At 36.3% G+C, this 19,172-nt stretch overlaps 1 protein-coding gene across 1 annotated transcript in view; it reads left to right on the top strand.

Annotated features, from left to right (window-relative positions):
• The window catches only part of ME1 (malic enzyme 1), a 231,625-nt gene that overhangs the window by 183,377 nt on the left and 29,076 nt on the right, over window positions 1–19,172 (top strand). Inside the window, exons 8-9 of the mRNA XM_007951230.2 lie at window positions 4,449–4,546; window positions 6,478–6,591. Coding sequence (XP_007949421.1) covers window positions 4,449–4,546; window positions 6,478–6,591 — 212 coding nt within the window. The remainder of the gene's footprint in view (window positions 1–4,448; window positions 4,547–6,477; window positions 6,592–19,172) is intronic.

Raw genomic sequence — 19,172 nt, forward strand, 5'->3', positions numbered from 1 at the left:
AAAAAAAAAAAAAACTGTTTCATTGTGATTTGAGTGAAAGTTTACAGAGCAAGTTCAACTTTTTTCAATTCAGCAGTTTATGCACATTTTGTTTCATGATATTGGTTGCAATCCTCACATTTTAACAGCTCTCATCCCACTTTCTCCCTGTGGTTACCTTTTCCCTACATCCTTCTTTCCTATGCATTCCTGCTCTCTGAGCTTTCTTCCTGTGCAAATACTGTCCTTTGATCTCCCATGGTTGGTTGTTCCAAGGAGTGCACCTCCCTGGTTTAATTGTTCACTTTGTATGCCTGTCTACTGTCTGGCTGGAAGTTAAGTCATGGGCGTGAGTTCACTTCCAGGCCTGAAGCCTGGAACCATCTAGGGACCATAGTCTCAGGGGTTTCACCAATAACCCTAGTCTTTTTTGTGGTTTTGAGTTTTGTTCCACATTTTTCTCCAGGATTTATCCAAGATCTCCAATTACGATACCATTGTATCCCTAATTTTAAAAAATGCAAGAGACACACAAAATAACCTTCTACAATAATCATTTCTTGTGACCTTATTTATGACCACCAAATCTTACATGAAAAAGACAGACTAAAAGATTGAAAAGAATATATTGATGGTGAAATGTTGAATATTTTTGCTGCTTAACAGTCCATCATTGTGTCATTCACCAAACCTATTCAAATCTATGGTTTGTTTTTGATTTTTTTTAAATCAAATGAGGATGTTTAAAGTTTAGCTAGGCTTATTCCCCAGCTGAGTGATCTAGGAAACATTATAGGCAGAATGTTACTTTAGAGGACTAGTCAACTAACCAAATATAGATACAGCTGGAAAGCACCGCTAGAAGCTACAAGGTTTTGTTTCAGGCATGAGCCATAAAGAAGTTGAGCTATGTAATCATGTTCAAAGCAAGAGAACTGCTCTGTGATCCGTGAATATTTATATGGCACAGTAATAAAATTAGAGCTGGTGAAGTTTCTGTGCCTATGAGGCAGGAAGAGGAAAACACAGTTTTTATCCTAGATAAATTTTTAATTTTTGTCCAGCACCTTTAGGATCCATCAAAGATGATCACACAGAAAAAGCTAGTTAAAGAATATAATAAAATCTGATTTTAGTTACTATTAGTTTTTCAAATTAAAACATTAAATTCAAAATGTATTATTTAAAATGTCATTAATACCAGTTCCATTATCAGCAAGCATATAATCTGTGCCTACTTTGCATGTGCATTATTCTAGGGTCTAATCTATAAAAATACAAAGTGGGAATATAAGCCCTTCTTTAGCACTTAAAACCACCACCACAACAAAAAACCTCTTTGTATCTCTCCATTATATGAGTAGATATTTGTGTCACAATTTAAACAAATTTTAATAAAAGATCATTGGAAATTATTTTGTGATAATAGCTAAATGCGCAGACTCTAGATTTATGATGTTTCACTTCAAAAATCTGGCTTGATGACTTAGGTGTTCTATGACTCTGAAAAATTTCTTAACTTCTCTGAGCCTCATTTTACTCAGTTGTGAAATGGAAAATATAATAATAGCTTTATTTATCTGTTAGGGCTGTTGTGGGATCATGTGTATAAAGCATTTCAGATAGTGGCTTGTGTATAGTGTGCTGTTGTCGTGTCGACTATTACTCATAGTGACCCCATGTAACAGAACAGAATGGCTCCATTGGGTCTTCTGGGCTGTAAGCCTCATGGAAATAGATCCTCAGGTCTTTCTCCTGCCGAGCCTCTGGGTGGGATTGAACTATCAACTTTCTAGTTAGCATCCAAGCACTTAACTGTTGTGCCACCAGGGCTATAATGTTTCTTACTAAGTCAGAAAAGAAAAAAACCCACTGCCATTGTGTGGATTCCAACTCATAGTGAGACCCATTGGGTTTCCAAGGCTGTAAATCTTTACAGAAGTAGATTGTGTCATCTTCCTCCCCCAGCAAAGCTGGCGGGTTTGAACCGCTGACCTTGTTAGCAGCTGAATGTGTTACCCACTATGCGACCAGAGCTCCTCTATACTAAGTACTCAGTGTTGATTAAGTGTTAAAGTATGTAACAAAGAAATATTTACTTAGCATTGATGCTAGGCATAAAAACCAAAAACAATTGCCATCAAGTCAATTTTGACTCATGACAGTCCCATATATTGCTGGTACAACCATGCTTCATAGTGTTTTCAAGGCAATGACTTTTTAGAAGCAGGTTGGCAGACTTTTCTTTTGAGGCCCCTTTGGGTGGATTTGAGCCGCCAACCTTCCGATTAGTGGTCATGTGCTTAATTGTTTGTGGCACCCAGGGTCTCCAATGATAGATGTTATAGTAAATGTAAAAGTGTATAATTCCTCCATAATAGGTTAAGTGTGGTGTCTATTGTCATTACCTCTTGAATTATTTGTTGCCTAGACTAGACTGTGAACTCCTTGAGTCATAAACTATACCCTATTTATTGCTGTACCTAGAACTCCTAGAACACTGTTGTTGCTCAGTAAATGTTTACTGAATGTATGAAGAAAAATATCATTTTAATACATGTGTATGCATATAAATATGTATGTTACCTCACTAAGTATCATTTTAGTTAATACGATATGTTTTAAAGTGTTTCATGTGGAAGACACAAAAAAATAACATGACTAAAATAACAGAAACCGTTTTAAAGTCAGTGGGACAGAGACTATTGTGGGACACATTGACATCTGTGCTAATGTGTACAATTGTTGTTGATGAGTGCTCTCTACTTCCATAGTGATACTGCCTCAGAAACCCAAGGAGGGGTCGCTATGAGTCGGATCGACCGATGGTAGTGAGTTTGGGTTGTTTTATTTAAAATGGGACAGAGTAGAACTGCCCCCAGTGGGTTCTAAACTGTAATATTGACAGCCTGGAGCAGATTGCTGAGTCTTTCTCCCACGGAGCAGCTGGTGGGTTTGAACTGCCAACTTTTCAGTTAGCAGCCAAGCATTAACCACTGCGCCACCAAACCAAAACCAAATTCACTGCTATTGAGTCGATTTTGACCCACAGCAACCCTCATTTGATTTCTGAGGCTGTAAATCTTTACAGAAGTAGATCACCCCATCTTCCTTCTGCGGAGTGGCTGGTGGGTTTGAACCACTGACCTTCTCATTAACAGACAAATGCCTTACCCACTATGCCAAGAGAGCTACTTAATTAAAGGACTTCTTAATTAAAACATGAGGAAAAAGAAGAGTAGATGGGAAAATAAAGAAAAAGAAGTCAAGGAAATAGGTAGCAGCAAAGGATAGTGGTAGCAATGATTGTTTAAGGGCTACTTTGTATACTAGTGCCAAAGGGGCCATTTTGAATCCAAGATAAATGTATATATTTATAATGAACTGTGGCGGTGTGATGATTAAGGCATTTGGCTGCTAACCAGAAGGTCAGTGGTTCAAATCTACCAGCTGCTCCAAGGAAGAAAGATGAGGCAGTCTGCTTCTGTAAAGATTTACAGCCTTGGAAACCCAATGGAGGTCACTATGAGTTGGAATCAACTCGATGGCAGTGAGGTTTTGTACTTTTTTTTGATTGTGGTGTTTTGGTGTCCTTTGAAAACAAGGCAGCAGACGAGTCAGTCTTAGATATGTGCGTGTTTTCTTATCATTCCTTTGAAGGGCTTAGAGCCTAGTTTGCAAGAGCTTTAAGGATCTAAAACAGATTGACAATCTTAGAAGAATGTTTACATGTCAAATCTGTTATAGATTTGAACCATCCTTTAACAAAAAGTAGGCAGTAAGAGTAAAGCAGAAATTTCACTAATCTTGCGATAGCACTGATAAAGCTGTAAGACACTATCCTGGTTATTTTCTGTTTCTGCTATCTTTCTCTTGAAGTCTTTAGGGATTTCTCCCTAACAGTATCCCATGAAAGGAAGAACTTGATCTGCTTTGTTTACTGCCAGTTTGGCAGCAGTTAGAATGTTGTCATGACACAAGTAGATATTCAGTATCTGCTGAATGAATGAAAGAAGTTTATTGCATCTGCTGCAAGGCAGTCTCTATATCATGATTTCCATCTCTAAAATGAGCAAATTAGAGCTCTTAGTAGTGAATTTAAAACTGTAGGAAATATATTTCAATTAAAAAAAAGTATCTATATTTATTCAGCTAGTAAACAAGTCAAACTGGAATCCAAATAAGAGTCCAAACCCGAGGCTCTTACTCATTGCAACACCAAAATAACTCTCAGGATCTTCTTTTGGGAAAGCTTTTAAGAATAAGAATTAAGCTGCTATCTTAAAATATTGATGTCACTAGCTGAGAATTTCACCTCATGTGCAAGCATGGGATCACATAACTGCAAGTTCACTTTCTGTACCAGTTAACCTGCTGCTTGATGATTTCAAGATGTGAATAAATAATTGAGGTTTAGAATTTGGCAGGGACTCTGAGCATCACTCAAATGTATTTATTACTTGTTCCAGGAACAGCATCTGTTGCAGTTGCAGGTCTCCTTGCAGCTCTTCGAATAACCAAGAACAAACTGTCTGATCAAACAATACTGTTCCAAGGAGCTGGAGAGGTACCTGCCTTATATAATACTTATGTTCTCCAAAACTAATGAGCATATAATTAGTTTTAATTACTCATTAATTTAAGGTTGAAGGTATTCTTTCACATTTTTATTATATTAGGATTATCAGTTCTGTTGGAAGAGTCTTAAATCAGCTATTGAGACATTCATTTTTTTCATAAGAGACTTTAGCATGACTAGAGATATATTTTGCAAGTTTTTCATTTGTAGGATTACCAATTGTTGCCACAGGTTTTTGTTACTCATATTTAAAGTTCTATGCAGGGGGAAAAAGTTTCCAGTAAATAATTATGTATGAAAGCATTTAAGTATTTAGACTATTCTATCTGATGTAGACCTTTAGTATCTTCCAGTGTCACATGCAAAAGTTTCTTATTTAACTCACAGTTCAATGTGTACATATATAACTATATACATATTTTTAAGAAAAACATTGAACTAAAGTGTAGACTCATAGTACATTATAACTGTTCACATACAAAAGAATCAAAACATCTTAAATTGTTGAAAGGAGACAGCAGCAAGATTAAATTAGGCAGTGGTCTGTTATCATTTTCTATAATTTTATCATTTTAAAAGAAGAAAACAACTGCAGTAATAATAACTCACCCCAAAATAGAAATTTAAATGTCAAGTGAGTTTCACCTCCTGCTGGGAAAACTGCCCAAATCTGTTTAGAATTATAGAATGTAGAGTAAATGAAAAATACTTTGGGGTTATATGCATTGTAAGAAAACTTTAAAACTTCAAACTTAATATGGTTATGAATAAAACAGTGTATTTTACTGATATAAATTTATGTGTATTGTATGGTAGTTTTGATTTTGCATGTTCTTAAAATAAAGCAAAATGCATAAAATTAGTACTTAAATTCCAAGATATAAAAATGTAAATTACAAATAATTGCATTTTCACATTGAAATAAAGGAAAAATGAAGGATGAATAACAACTCATTAAAATTTGAGATTTTTATTTATTTATTTATTTCTGTGGGTTATTATATGCTGTATTTAATTTTGGTAAACCTCTCTGTATTTCTAAGAATCTTACGAATGGCACAGGCCAGTACTTGACACTCAGCAGGTCAGAGGTATTCATGGTTGGATGATTCAAAATCAGTACCTGTTTGTCCCTGAAAGGTTATAGAAATTTTACAAGACTTATTAAAGACAAAAGAAGTTGATTCCTTTCACGTTACAAAAACTTTTATAGTATTTTCTTTGACCAAAGTAAGAAAAAAAGTAAATAATTTCTTGAGAAAAGAGATTTTGTGTCAAGTTTTAGTCTGTTGTCTACCTGGTCAGGTTCCCATCCAAATGACCATGCCTCATTCTTCAGGTTCAATTAGAGTTGAACCTAACAATAAAAATTACAATTCCATGATCAAGGTTGACCAGTTCATTATTTTAAAGTCAGTATTTTCTTGTTAGAACAAATCTTGATTGTATTAACAGAATTAAAGATACTGACAAGACTATCAGTGGTTTATCTGTGGCTAAATTGCAAGCTACATAAAGTGTTTCTTTTATAATAAGGAGAGTAAATACCTGTCATTTGGCTTAACCCAAATGTGATTAAAAAAAAAAAAAAAAAACTCACTGCCCTCGAGTCACTTCCGATTCATAGCGACCCCTCCTTGGGTTTCCGAGGTGGTATCTCTGCAGAAGTAGATTGCCCAGTCATCCTTCTGAGAAGCGATGGGTGAGTTTGAACCACCAGCCTTTTAGTTAGCAGTCAAATGCCTTAGCAAAAACTTTCCTCCTAGTATAAATGAATGGATACAGCTCTTTTGTTCAACAGACAGAGCCATTTTGTACTTCCTTACTAACAGAGACAGAATGGAGAAAAATGTAAATCTTGGTAAAAATATCATGTGAAACAACTTTTACAACTTTCATTTTAATAACTTCTTTCTTAGGCTGCCTTAGGGATTGCACACCTGATTGTTATGGCCATGGAAAAAGAAGGTTTACAAAAGGAGAAAGCCATTAAAAAGATATGGTTGGTTGACTCAAAAGGATTAATAGTTAAGGTAAGAATCTGTCATTTTTTAACCAGAAAAAAAATCAATATGCCATGCTGGATGACCATCTCAACCTCTAGCTTCACTCATCCCCCTAAACTGTGTAAAAAGAGCAGACATTATACATGAATGACAATGCCATGTGTAATATTGATATTCTTCTGAATAAATAAGAAACCAACAGCTAAGAAATAGACTATCTATGATATGAGAGGCTTCTTAAAATTCTCTGGGTTATCAGACCACTTGAATCAGTTTAGTTTTCACTAAGGCAATTCGATACTGATACAGATGAAACACCTCTTGTCAAGAGCAGTCTTTTGAATTGTACACTAACTAGAAAGGAGAAAAGACAATGAAATAGCTACTATATTATCTACTGCTAATCTTCTTTCTCTCAACCAAATTCTTGAGGGTTTTGAATGAAAATTCTGTGAAGGGCTTTAATAAATGGGCCATTTAATATTAGCTTATCTGAGTCTGTTTCCTCAACTTTATTAGAGATCATAGTACCTACTTCATAGGGTTAGGTGAGAACTAGAAAAGACTACAGATGTGACCATGTTGCTATAGAGTTAAAAACCATTATCATTGCTTGTGCCATCTCTGCACATCAATAACTCAGCCTTAAATTTCTAGAAAAAGTACATATAAATTTTCTTCCTCTTTGAAGATGAATTTTAAGGAATAACCTATATAAGCAATGCCTTCTGAAGTTTAAATCAATATACAAATAAATGTTAATATGTACACATTTTCTGGAAAGCTGTTTTATGAGAATCTAGAACCTTTAAAAGTTTGTGCTTCTGATCTAGTAGAAATAAAAATCTGTCCCATAGAAATAATGTATGTATGATGTTTTGTTTATAAGGATATTATCACAACATTATTTATAATGCATTTTATCAATTACCTACTTCCTCTCAACCAAATTCTTGAGAGTTTTGAATAAAAGTTCTGAGATTGAATTTTGAATAATAAATAAATAGTAATAAAATGCTGAGAATAAATCATCTTTGATCATAAATAAATAATAAAATTCTGAAAAGGAATCATTAATAATAATGTTATTGTTATTGTGTGTCGTCAAGTCAATTTAAACTCATAGTGACCCTATATGACAGAGTAGAACTGCCCTGTAGGGTTTCCTAGGCTGTAATCTTTCGAGAGAATATGTTGTTGTTGTTGTTGTTATGTGCCGTCGAGTCAGACCTGACTCATAGTGACCCCTCCTTGGGTTTCCAAGGTGGTATCACTACGGAAGTAGATTGCTCAAGCTTCCTTCTGAGATTTGAACTGCCAGCCTTCTGGATAGCAGTCAAATGCCTTAGGCACTATGCCAGGTCTTTCTCCTGTGGGGGCTTCTGGGTATGTTTGAAACACCAACCTTTTGGTTAGTAGCTGAATACTTAATGATTGTGCCACCAGGGCTCCTTAAAATGCAAACCAAACCCACTGCTGAGTTGATTCTGACTCATAGCAACCCTACAGGATAAAGTAGAACTACCCTGTAGTGTGTGTTTCCAAGGCTGTAAATCTTTATGGAAGCAGACTGCCTCTTCTTTCTCTCATGGACAGTTGGTGGGTTGAAACTGCTGATCTTTTGGTTAGTGGCTGAACTCTTTTAACCACTGCAGCACCAGAGCTCCTTGGAGGGCTCCTTACACTTACCTAAATGGAGAATAATTGTGAAATAACTTGTGGTATAGCCACATAGGGGTAATATACTTACTTAAATTATTTTTAAAGAACTGTAAATGACATGCTAAAGGATTCATAATATTAAGTGGAAAAAGCAAAATCCTGTAGTATAAATAACTGCAGAGTTACATATAGAAATCATAGAAGGAAATACATCAAAATGTTAGCAGTGGTTATCCTTGAATGATCATCTTACTTTAAAATTTGGTTCATATTATTTTTGGTACCTTTTGATATATTCCAAATTCTCCTTAATTATTATGTGTTGCTCTAATATTAGGAAAATACAAGTTTACCTTGTAAAAAATAATATAGACAAATTTTGCTTTAAATGAAAAACTATCTCATTGCGACCCCTCCTTGGGTTTCTGAGGCAGTATCACTACAAAAGTAGATTGCCCAATCTTTCTCCCAAGGAGTGGCTGGTGGGTTTGAACCGCCAGTCTTCTGGTTAGCAGTCAAAGCCTTAGGCACTATGCCACCAGAGCTCCTAATTTTTTATAGCAAATGAGTTTTATAAACCAGTGAAACAAGACAGACACTTTTAATATTGATGTCTTTGCTTAAAAAATTGTTAGTGGGCTGAAGTATCAGCATATAAAAATTTGTATACTGAAGTCACATAATATACATTGTGGGCAGAAATATGAACATTTACTGAATGAAATGTACAGATGAGACACAGGACTAGACTTTGGGGACACAATAAAATCCTTGATCTCAGGAAACTTACCACCTAGTGAGAAAAACACTGACAAGCCAAGAGTTACAATAGTATGTGAGAATACCATCACAGAAGTACGTACAAGGTGCCTCAGATGCATAGGAGAGGATGCCCCTGGCTGCTGTAGAGAGAGGGATGGGAATGCTGAGGAATATTCCAAAACAAGTGTCTCTTAAGATAAGTTTTAAAGGAAATCTTAAGGGTTTATCCAGAATTTCCATAGGCATCTTAATTTTGCTATATTCAAAACTGAAACAAGGGAAATATGATGGCAGGTTCACTATGAGATCTTGATTGAAGCTGCAGATCATGCCTTTTATCTCTTTATATCTTAAAAAGTCTACACAACATCTAGTACATAGCAGACAATAAATATTTTCTAAAATAACTGAATTAATTAATGGATAGTTTTCCAGCTAGATGAACCAGCATGTGCAAAAAAAGACATATTTTTGTATAAGAGAACATTTAAGGGTTAGGTTTGAAAGGAAGATGGCACATGTTAAAGGATTTTCTGAATCCTGGAAATGAGCAATTAAAGGAACTTAATGGAGTGGAGGTTTGCTTATTCCATCACTCTGATGGCATTGTAGCGGGGATGCCTTGAAATGAGGGAAAACTAGAAAAGGAAGCCAATACAAAACTACTGCAGTAATCTAGATAAGAAAGTACAGGGGCCTGAATCACAGCACAGACCGTGGGAATGAGAGAAAGACGTTTGATTCAGTACATATGTTGGATATAGAATTGGCACACTTAATAACTGGTTACAAATGAGGGAGGGAGAAGGGTATAGTGGAAGTCCAGTTGGACTTCTTGGATGACTGGATAAATTATACAGCAATTACAGCAAAGAGAAGGAATAGAGCAGTTTAAGGGGAGAGATAGTAAGATCAGTTCCAGGCATTGAAAGTTTAAGGTACCTGTGGAGATCTCGGATGGATATGTCTCCTGGACAGTTGGAGATATACGACTGACACTCAGGATAAGGGTATAGGCTGGGATAGGGATAGAGATAGGGATTTGGGGATTATTGGCATTTAAATAGTTGGAACCAAGGAAAAACCTATACATGTTGTTCTGTACTTAGGAATACAAAATATTGAAGATTCTAAAAAGTGGAAGACTGTGACTGTTGTTTTCTTTTGTGGTTTCTAATGGCAATTTTATATGATATATATATAAATTATATAGATTTTTGTATCTCAAATTATTTTAGCATAGACTTACTGAACTGAGACTTCAAATTCCATAGACTACAGTATTTCAAATAACTGAGAAGTTATTGGCTAGACCTAATCAGTCACTCTTACTTCATGTCTTTTCCTTGCCAAAATTCAGAAGTACATATATTCCTCCTGCCAAGATAAAGAAACTTACATTTTTAAATGACTATTATATTTTAATAGCTTGTTCACTTCTGCTTATAAAAGAAACATATAAAGTTTTAATTAACCACTTTTCTGTTTATGTTTTTAAACACTCAAAATTCTTATATTGATATTATTGTGGAAATAATCTCAGAATTACTAATAACTTAGTATAGTTTTATTTTCAAATCTACGTGATTTATTTTTTGTTCTTATTATCCTTCAATTCTCAGTACTTTTACAATATATCCTGAAAACCAATAATAATCATTTCATTTTATTAGCTTGCAAATGCTTATAATAAATTTAAAAGTTATAAAAGTTTTTAATGAAAAATGTAATCAAACTCCTTCACTTTTAAAACCAAAAAATAAAAAGTTAACTGAGCTCAGGTCCTTTATGGAGTTAAGTCTATTTATATGGACATTCTTAAAGCATATACAAGTATGTATGTAGAAATATCATCTGCCAACCTTACATATACCAAAACCAAACCCACTGCCATCCAGTCGATTCTGACTCATAGTTACCCCCACTGGGTTTCTGAGGCAGTAAATCTTTATGGGAGTAGATTGCCCAGTCTTCCTTCCACAGAGTGGCTAGTGGGTTTGAACCATCAACTTGCTGGTTAGCAATCAGATGCCTTAGCCACTGTGCTACCAAAGCGTATATTCCCTTTTGCCTAGACATACTTGATGATTCAGCCTGGCTACCTATATATCTACTGTAGATTAATGTTTATTATTACTGATAATGCAGTATTATTTATGTAAAAGTGTTTATCTTTGTTGTCTTACCTCTTGTGCATTGTGTCATTATTTTAAATAACTCATTAACATCAATAAGGCTGATTAAAATAGGATACTTAGTTACTGATATTTTTCAATAACTTTAGAATTTTATATCAGGAAATAATTGGTACACTGGCAGTAACTGGATTATGAAACAGTTCCATTCCTTTGTCTACTTTTAAGTTAAACTTGTACAGAAATCGAAACAGTTAGGTACTGTGGTGTAGTAAATTACTTAATGTGGCTTTTCTACCCATAAGTCTTTGTAAACTCCAAGGTGGGATTTACTATGAGCAACTGAGGAGCTCCTGGAACAGCAGAAGTTGTCTACCTGGAGTATTTATGTTGGGAGTGGCACAAAACAATGTTCTGGGAGGTGCCCACTCTCTCTCAGGTGCTTAGAGTTCTGATGCTATGATTGGCTAGTATGACCACCCTGCCGGGCTCAAAAGGAGACCTCCTAGAGGCCAAACTCTTCTCTGACTGCTGGTTGAGGAAGACATGCTGCCGAAAGAGACATGCACCCCTGAAAGAGACACGTGCTGCTGGGAAAGAGACGCAAGAGACACGCATTGCTGAGTGAGACACCGAGGGACCAGCACTGCTGGGAAAGAGACTGTGAGAGACTGTTGGCTGAGGGACGATGGGCTGGGAGAGAGACTGAGCATTTTTTCCTGAACTTGAATTGTAGCCTGTGGTGCTTCCCTAATAAACCCCGTAATCTGTGAGTTCTGTGTGGCCACTGCAGCAAATTATCAAACCCAGGAGAGAGGTGGTGGGTGCTTTGGGAGGAATGGTTGGAGAAAGGGCTGGAAGGAGGCAGCATGTCTGGCCTTGTAGGAATAGGCCTTGGGTTACTGCTGGTAATCCTGTCTTCCTCTTGTAGGGTTAGAGGAGGTCAGAACATGTGGCCTCCTTGCCGTTTTAGCAGGTACAGTTCATATCTAACATCATTTAGTCAAATGTTTGTCTTAGTATATCATGTACCTTTCTATGCATAAAAAAAATTAAAGAAACACTTCAAAATATACTAAATGACCTTTAACATAGTAATACAGAAATATTAATAATATTTTGATGAATGTTGCAAAGTGGTGACCCTTTGTTATTATGAACCACTGTGTGCACCTTGACTTTGTAATATAATAGACTTTCTAGGGGTTGGTCATAGCTACAGAGTGTACCTAAGCCAGACATTCGTAACCTGTGCTTGTATCAGTTTGGTTATTGTTATGTGCCATTGAGTTGGACCCGACTCATAGTGATCTCTCCTTGGGTTTCTGAGGCAGTATCACTATGGAAGTAGATTGCCCCATCTTCCTTCTGAGGAGTGGCTCGTGGGTTTGAATTACAGTTAATTAAAGACAAACCAATACTTGACTAAAAGAAATCTTTCAAAATAAAAATTAGTAGAAGAATAAAACTAGTAAAGAAAGGATGAAAAAGGAATGACTAGTGTGGTGAAACCTGTGAGAGGTGGAACTCGATGTGACTGCCTTGTTTTTCTGGGTCTCGCAAGTTGTCTGACTTTGATGGGGTACAGTGTTATCACTTTTCTGTTGCTTGTTTTAGTGGAAAATATTTTAGTTTTCCTTCTCTGACAGGTTTCCACATTACACAGGCTCTGGCTTTCTCAAGTTTTCCTGTATTTGCATTTCACAGTGTTGATTTGGAATATATTCAAGGAGGACAAGAAGCCACAAAATCAATTCAGACTTAATCTCTTCTTTAAATAAATACATTTTTGTTTCCAGTAATAAACAAATTAATGGTAAAACATCAAAATATGAAAGCTCAAAATATAAAATAGGATGTTAATAGATGTGAAAGGGGGATTCATCTAACCTAGGAAAAGACTATGGACTGAGCTGAATTTTGTTTTGCTTTTGGTTTTATTTCTTCTGTTTTAAATAATTCTCTCTTAAATAATTTTGTTTTATTCATTCATCATTCATGCTTTATAGTGAAATGTGTGGCTTCTGGAGAAGAGAGATGGTTATGAATACAGTTTTCATATTAACATTTTTTTGTTTAGAGATACTCAGTTTTTCAACAACTATTATTTTGAATGCCTACCTTGTGTGAGGCCCTGTTGTAGACAGTGTGAATACAGACTAAAATCCTTATCCCAATGGAGTTTAGACACAAAGAAGAAGGATCAGTCATTGGAAAATATGGCCTTGGTGCTAGAAACAATGTTGATCACGTGATAGAATTTTGGAAGACCAATGACATATTCTTTGCGAATACCTTTTTTTCAACAACATAAACTGTGACCATACATGTGAACTTTGCTGGATGGACTACAGAGGAATCAAATCAACTTCATCTGTGGAAAGAGATTATCAAGAACCTCAGTAACATCAGTGAGAAAAAGGCCAGGGGCCAGCTGTGAAACAGACCATTGATTGCTCATATACAAGTTCAAATGGAAGCTTATGAAAATTAAAACAAGTCCATGAGAGCCAAAGTATGGTCTTCAGTATATCCCACTTGAATTTAGAGACCATCTCAAGAATAGATTTGATTCATTGAACACTAATGACTGAAGACCAGATGAATTGAGGGATGACATTGAGGACATCATACATGAAAGAGGAAAAAGGTAACTAAAAAGACAGAAAAGAAAGAACAGACCAAAATAGATGTCAGAAAATACTCTGAAACATCCTCTTGAACATAGAGTAGCTAAAACAAATGGAAGAAATGATGACATGATAGACCTGAACAGATTTCAAAGGGTGGCTTGAGAAGACAAAGTAAAATATTATAGTGAAATGTGTAAAGACCTGGAGTTAGAAAACCAAAAGAGGAGAGCACATTTAATATTTTTTCAAGCTGAAAAGACTGTAGAAAAAATTCAAGCCTCAAATTGCAATACTGAAGGATTCTATGGACAGTCTATGACTCAGGAAGCGTAAAGAGAAGATGGAAGACACAGAGTCACTGTACCAAAAATAATTGATCCTCTTTCAATTATTAGGTAGCATATTATCAAGAACCAAAGATATTGAAGGGAGATTCAAGCTGCACTAGTGAAGAGGCATTAGATAAAAACAAGATTTCAGGAATTGATGGACTAACAATTGAGGTGTTTTCAGCAAATGGATGAAACACTGGAAATGCTCACTCATCTATGCCAAGCAATTTAGAAGACAGCTATCTAACCAACCGACTGAAAGAGATCCATATAGTACTCGTTCCAAAGAAAGATGATGCAGCAGAATGCAGAAATTACTGAACAATATCATTAGTATCACTCACAAGTAAATTTTTGCTGAAGATAATTCAAAAATGGTTGCAGCAGTACATAAACGGAGAACTGCCATAAATTCAAACCAGATTTAGAAGAGAACATGGAATGAGGGCTATCATTTCTAATGTTAGATGATCTTGGCTGAAAACAGAGAATACTAGAAGAATATTTACATATGTTTTATTGACTATTCAAAGGCATTTAAAGATGTGGATCACAACAAATTATGGAGAACATTGCAAAGAATGGGAATTCCAGAACACTTAATTGTGCTTATGAGGAATCTGTGCATAGACAAGAGACAGTTTGAACAGAACAAAAGAATACTGCATGCTTTAAAATCAGGAAAATTATGCATTAGGGTTGTACCCTTTCACCATACTTACCCAATCTGTGTGCTGAGCAAATAATCTGAGAAACTGGATTGTATGCAGAAGAACATGGTGTCAGGATTGGAGGAAAACTCATTAACAACCTGAAATGATACAACCTTGCTTAGTGAAAGCAAAGACGACTTGAAGCACTTACTGATGAAGGTCAAAGACTACAGCCTTCATTGTGGATTACACCTCAACATAAAGAAAACCAAAATCCTCATAATTGGACCAATATGCAACATCATGGAAAATGGAAAAATATTGAAATGGTCAAGCATTTCATTTTACTTTGATCCGTAATGAATGCAGTCAAGAAATCAAACGATGTATTGCATTGAGCAAATCTGCTGCAAAAGACCTCTTTAAAGTTATAAGACAGAGATTTCTCTTTGAGGACTAAAATGAGCCTGACTCAAGCCATGGTGTTTTCACTTGCCTCGTATGCATGTGAAAAATGCAAGTTCAAGTGGAAGTTGATGAAATTGAAACAAGTCTGTGAGAGCCAGAGTATAACCTTCTGTATATCCTACTTGAATTTAGAGGCCATCTCAAGGATAGATTTGATGCATTGAACAGTAATGACTAAAGACCAGATGAATTGGGGGATGACATCGAGAACATCGGGAGCTCTGGTAGCATAGTGCCTAAGGGACTTGACTGCTAACCAGAAGGCTGGCAGTTCAAGCCCCCCAGCCACTCCTTGGAAGGAAGGTTGGGCAATCTATTTCCATAGTGATACCACCTTGGAAACCCAAGGAGGGGTCGCTATGAGTCGGGTCCGACCCAACAGCACATAATAACAACAACATCGAGCACATCATACATGAGAAAGCAAAAGGTCATTAAAAAGACAGGAAAGAAAGAAAAGACCAAAATAGATGTCAAAAGAGACTCTGAAACTTGCTTTTGAACATAGAGTAGCTAAAACAAGTGGAGAAATGATGACGTAATAGAACTGAACAGATTTCAAAGGGTGGTTCAAGAAGACAAAGTAAAATAGGGAAGACTAAATAAGAATTGATGCTTTTAGAGTTGTGGTTTTGGTGAAAAATACTTAATGAACTGTGGACTGCCATAAAACTGAACCAATGTGGCTTGGAAGACCTACAGCTAGAGTGTTCCTAATAAGCAAGGGTGGTGAGACTTCATCCCATGTACTTGGGACATATTATCAGGAGGAACCAGTCCCTGGGGAAGAATTTCGTGCTTGATAAACTAGAGGATCAGCGAAAAAGAAGACTCTCAACAAGGTAGATTTACACAGTGGCTGCAACAATGGGCTCAAACATGGTGTGGTAGTTAAGTGTCAACTTGGCTGGGCCTGGTTGAGCAGCCGGGCAGCTGATGTTAGTTATTCCTCATGATGAGACTGGCAGTCAACTCCATGGTGGGATGTACCACAAGCAGCTCAGTAGCTGCTTTAGGGATGTAGTATGCTTCCCATATATAAGCAGCAGCTTTGGGAATGGTCTCTAGTTTATGTCATCCTTGAACCCTGCATGTAGCCAAATCATTATTCAGCAGCCTGCCATGCTCTGCCAATCTTGAGACTTTTAATGGACTTGAATTAATGGCCTGCCGTGTGGTTTGGTAACATCAGGATTGTGCCTTGTTACTTGTCGACCTTAGGTTTGTCAGCTTCAGCAACCAGCAGCTGTCTAAGTGAAGAAAAGCCTGTAGCTTCAGTGGGCTGGGAGCAGGAGGCAGAGCTGAAGCCCAGGGTTGAGGGGCTTTCACTCCTAGAGCCTGGCACTTTGAACTCAAACTTCAAGCCTCCAAATTGTAAGAATAAACTCCTATTTGTTAAAGCCATCCCATATGTGGTATATTCTTGTCAGAGTAGCACTAGGTAACCAGAACACATGGCAAGTATGGGAAGATGGCAGCAAACTGGACAGTGTTTCCTTATGTTGTACATAGGGCTGCTATGAGTTGGAACCAACTCAATTACACCTAATAACAGTGGAGTTTATATTTTAGTTTAAAGGATACAGGTAAATAAGGTGTAATGCATTGAAATAAGTACTATGAAGAAAAATAAAGTTGAAAAGAGAATTGGAAAGGGGCAGGTATCCATTGCAATATTCAATAGGGTATTCAGGGAAGACCTCACTGAGAAGGTAAAATTAGAGCCAAGACAGGAAGATGAAAGATTGAGCCATCATGGTAACTGAGGAAAGAGTGCTCTAGGGAGAGGAATCAGCAACGATAAAACACCTCAGGTGGGAACAGTGTTGCCTGTTCAAAGAAAAACAAGGCCAGTGTATCTGGGACAGGATGGGCAAAGAATGTATGTACACACAATATGTTTTTAACCCTTTATGGTGTAATTAAAACCAAAAACAGTCTCATTGCCATAGAATTGATTCCAACACATAGCGACACCCATTCAGTTTCCTAGGCTGTAAATCTTTATGGAAGTAGATTGCCCCATCTCCCTTCCATGGAGCCGTTGGTGGATTTGCACTTCTGAACTTCTAGTTAGCAGACAGATACCTTATCCACTACATCACCAGAATTTCCTATGGTATAATTAGAGACTCTGAAAAAAAAGTCTAATTTGGGATTTCTGAGGTAAGAGGTACCCACACACATTTTGCCAAAAGAAGGCAAGAAGCATTTCAGCAAGGGACTCTGAAAAGGGGAAATGAGGGTAAAAGAAATTTATGTCCATATCCAACTGAAGTGATTGGCATAAGGAATATGAATTCTAGATCAGGTTTTGAAAAAAAAAGAGAAAAATGAGCCAATAATTCTGAAAATAGAAGTCCAAAGGTAAAGGTAGGTGACCCAAGACCCATATTACCAGATTTAACAAAAAGTCATATTCCAATAATTTTAAAAATCTAAACTAGGTTATCCAATCAACTTTGAAAATGGTATAGAAAATACTTGGGAGATCCTTAATTTTCATCTTTTGATTCTTCTGTTGTTGGCAAGTGGAGCCCTTCAGTAATGCTGTATCAACATTTTGTGATTCCTGGCCTTTTAGTATTCTGTCAACTTTCAGAAGTCATCACTAAAAATCGAGCCTTTGAGGGTGAAGTGGAGGGTAATTTATATTCCTTACTAGTTGGAATGCCTTCTTGCCAAGTTCTGGCTTTACTGGCTGGGAGCTGACAGTGGTGATACTATGATTAATAAAGTAAGATGTTCATAATAAAAGCATACATATTTTCCTTTCCTGCAATGCTTATCTGTCTTCTTTATGGTTTGTTTCTCATTCCAGACGATTTGGGTACTACAGGCTACATTATTTTCAATTATATCTCAGTTTATCAGCTCAAAAAGCAGTAATAGAAATTTGTGACTGTTGGTTTTTATTCTGAAGCTTTCCTGCTATAGCACTCATTGTTTTATAGTTTCTTTTGAAAGTACATCACATATCTTTTAAATTAAAATGCATCTAGTAGGTATCTGGCAGATAATTTAGTGCAGTAGTTCTCAAAACCTGCTGGTCATTCTAATCACCTGGGAAACTTTAAAAAAAAAAAAAAAAAAGATTCCAAGGCATTAATCTTAAATAGAATTAGAATGCCTGAAAGTAGGGCTCAGGAATCTGTTTTCCTCAAGTGCTTCTGATGCTAAGCCAGTTTTGGAAATGACAAATCTAGTTCAGTTTCATCAGTACTTCCATTATCATGAATCCCAGCTATTTGATAGATGGAGAAACCAAAAATCCATGCAAGGATCAAAGAACTTGCCCAGGATCGTGTAAGGAGTGAAAGAGCCTAGATAAGGATTCAACTTCTCTGAATCCTTATGGTTTTTGCTACAACATTTATAGATGGTGTTTTCTGTGTCTACTTAGAGAGGCTTTTCTTTTTTCTGAATATCATCAAAAGTTTTTAGAAGCAACACAATTTTATTTGCTGTTGATAGTAGAATATATTCTGCTAGTAATGTATGGCACTAGCAAACAAAACTTGTCATAAACTAGTGATATATTGACTCTAGCCAACAGTGGTGAGCATAACATAAAATGCGTTTAAAACTTTAGAAAATTGCTGTTTTGGATACTCTGGAACATTGCACTTAGGAAAATATTTTTAAGTCATTGCATTAAGAAAATGGAGATTGTGTCTCATTTTCAGATTATTCATAATACTTTAAGTACATTTTCACTATGGATTTACAGGTCTACAAGCAGTATAAAAAGGTTAGGCCCTCTTCTTTTTTAGCCACCTCAAAACCCATTGCCATTGAGTCGATTTTGACCCATAGCAACTCTACAGGGAAGACTACAACTTCTCTAAGGCTGTAATTTTTTTTTTTCTTATTGTGATTTGGGTGAAGATTTACAGAGCAAATTCACTTTCTATACAGCAGTTCACATATACTTTGTCTCATGTCATTGACCACAGTTTACCA

The sequence above is a fragment of the Orycteropus afer genome, unplaced genomic scaffold (assembly GCF_000298275.1).
Source record: "Orycteropus afer afer isolate SDZICR_OR568_19922 unplaced genomic scaffold, OryAfe1.0 scaffold00011, whole genome shotgun sequence".
NCBI classification, from domain to species: Eukaryota; Metazoa; Chordata; class Mammalia; order Tubulidentata; family Orycteropodidae; genus Orycteropus; species Orycteropus afer.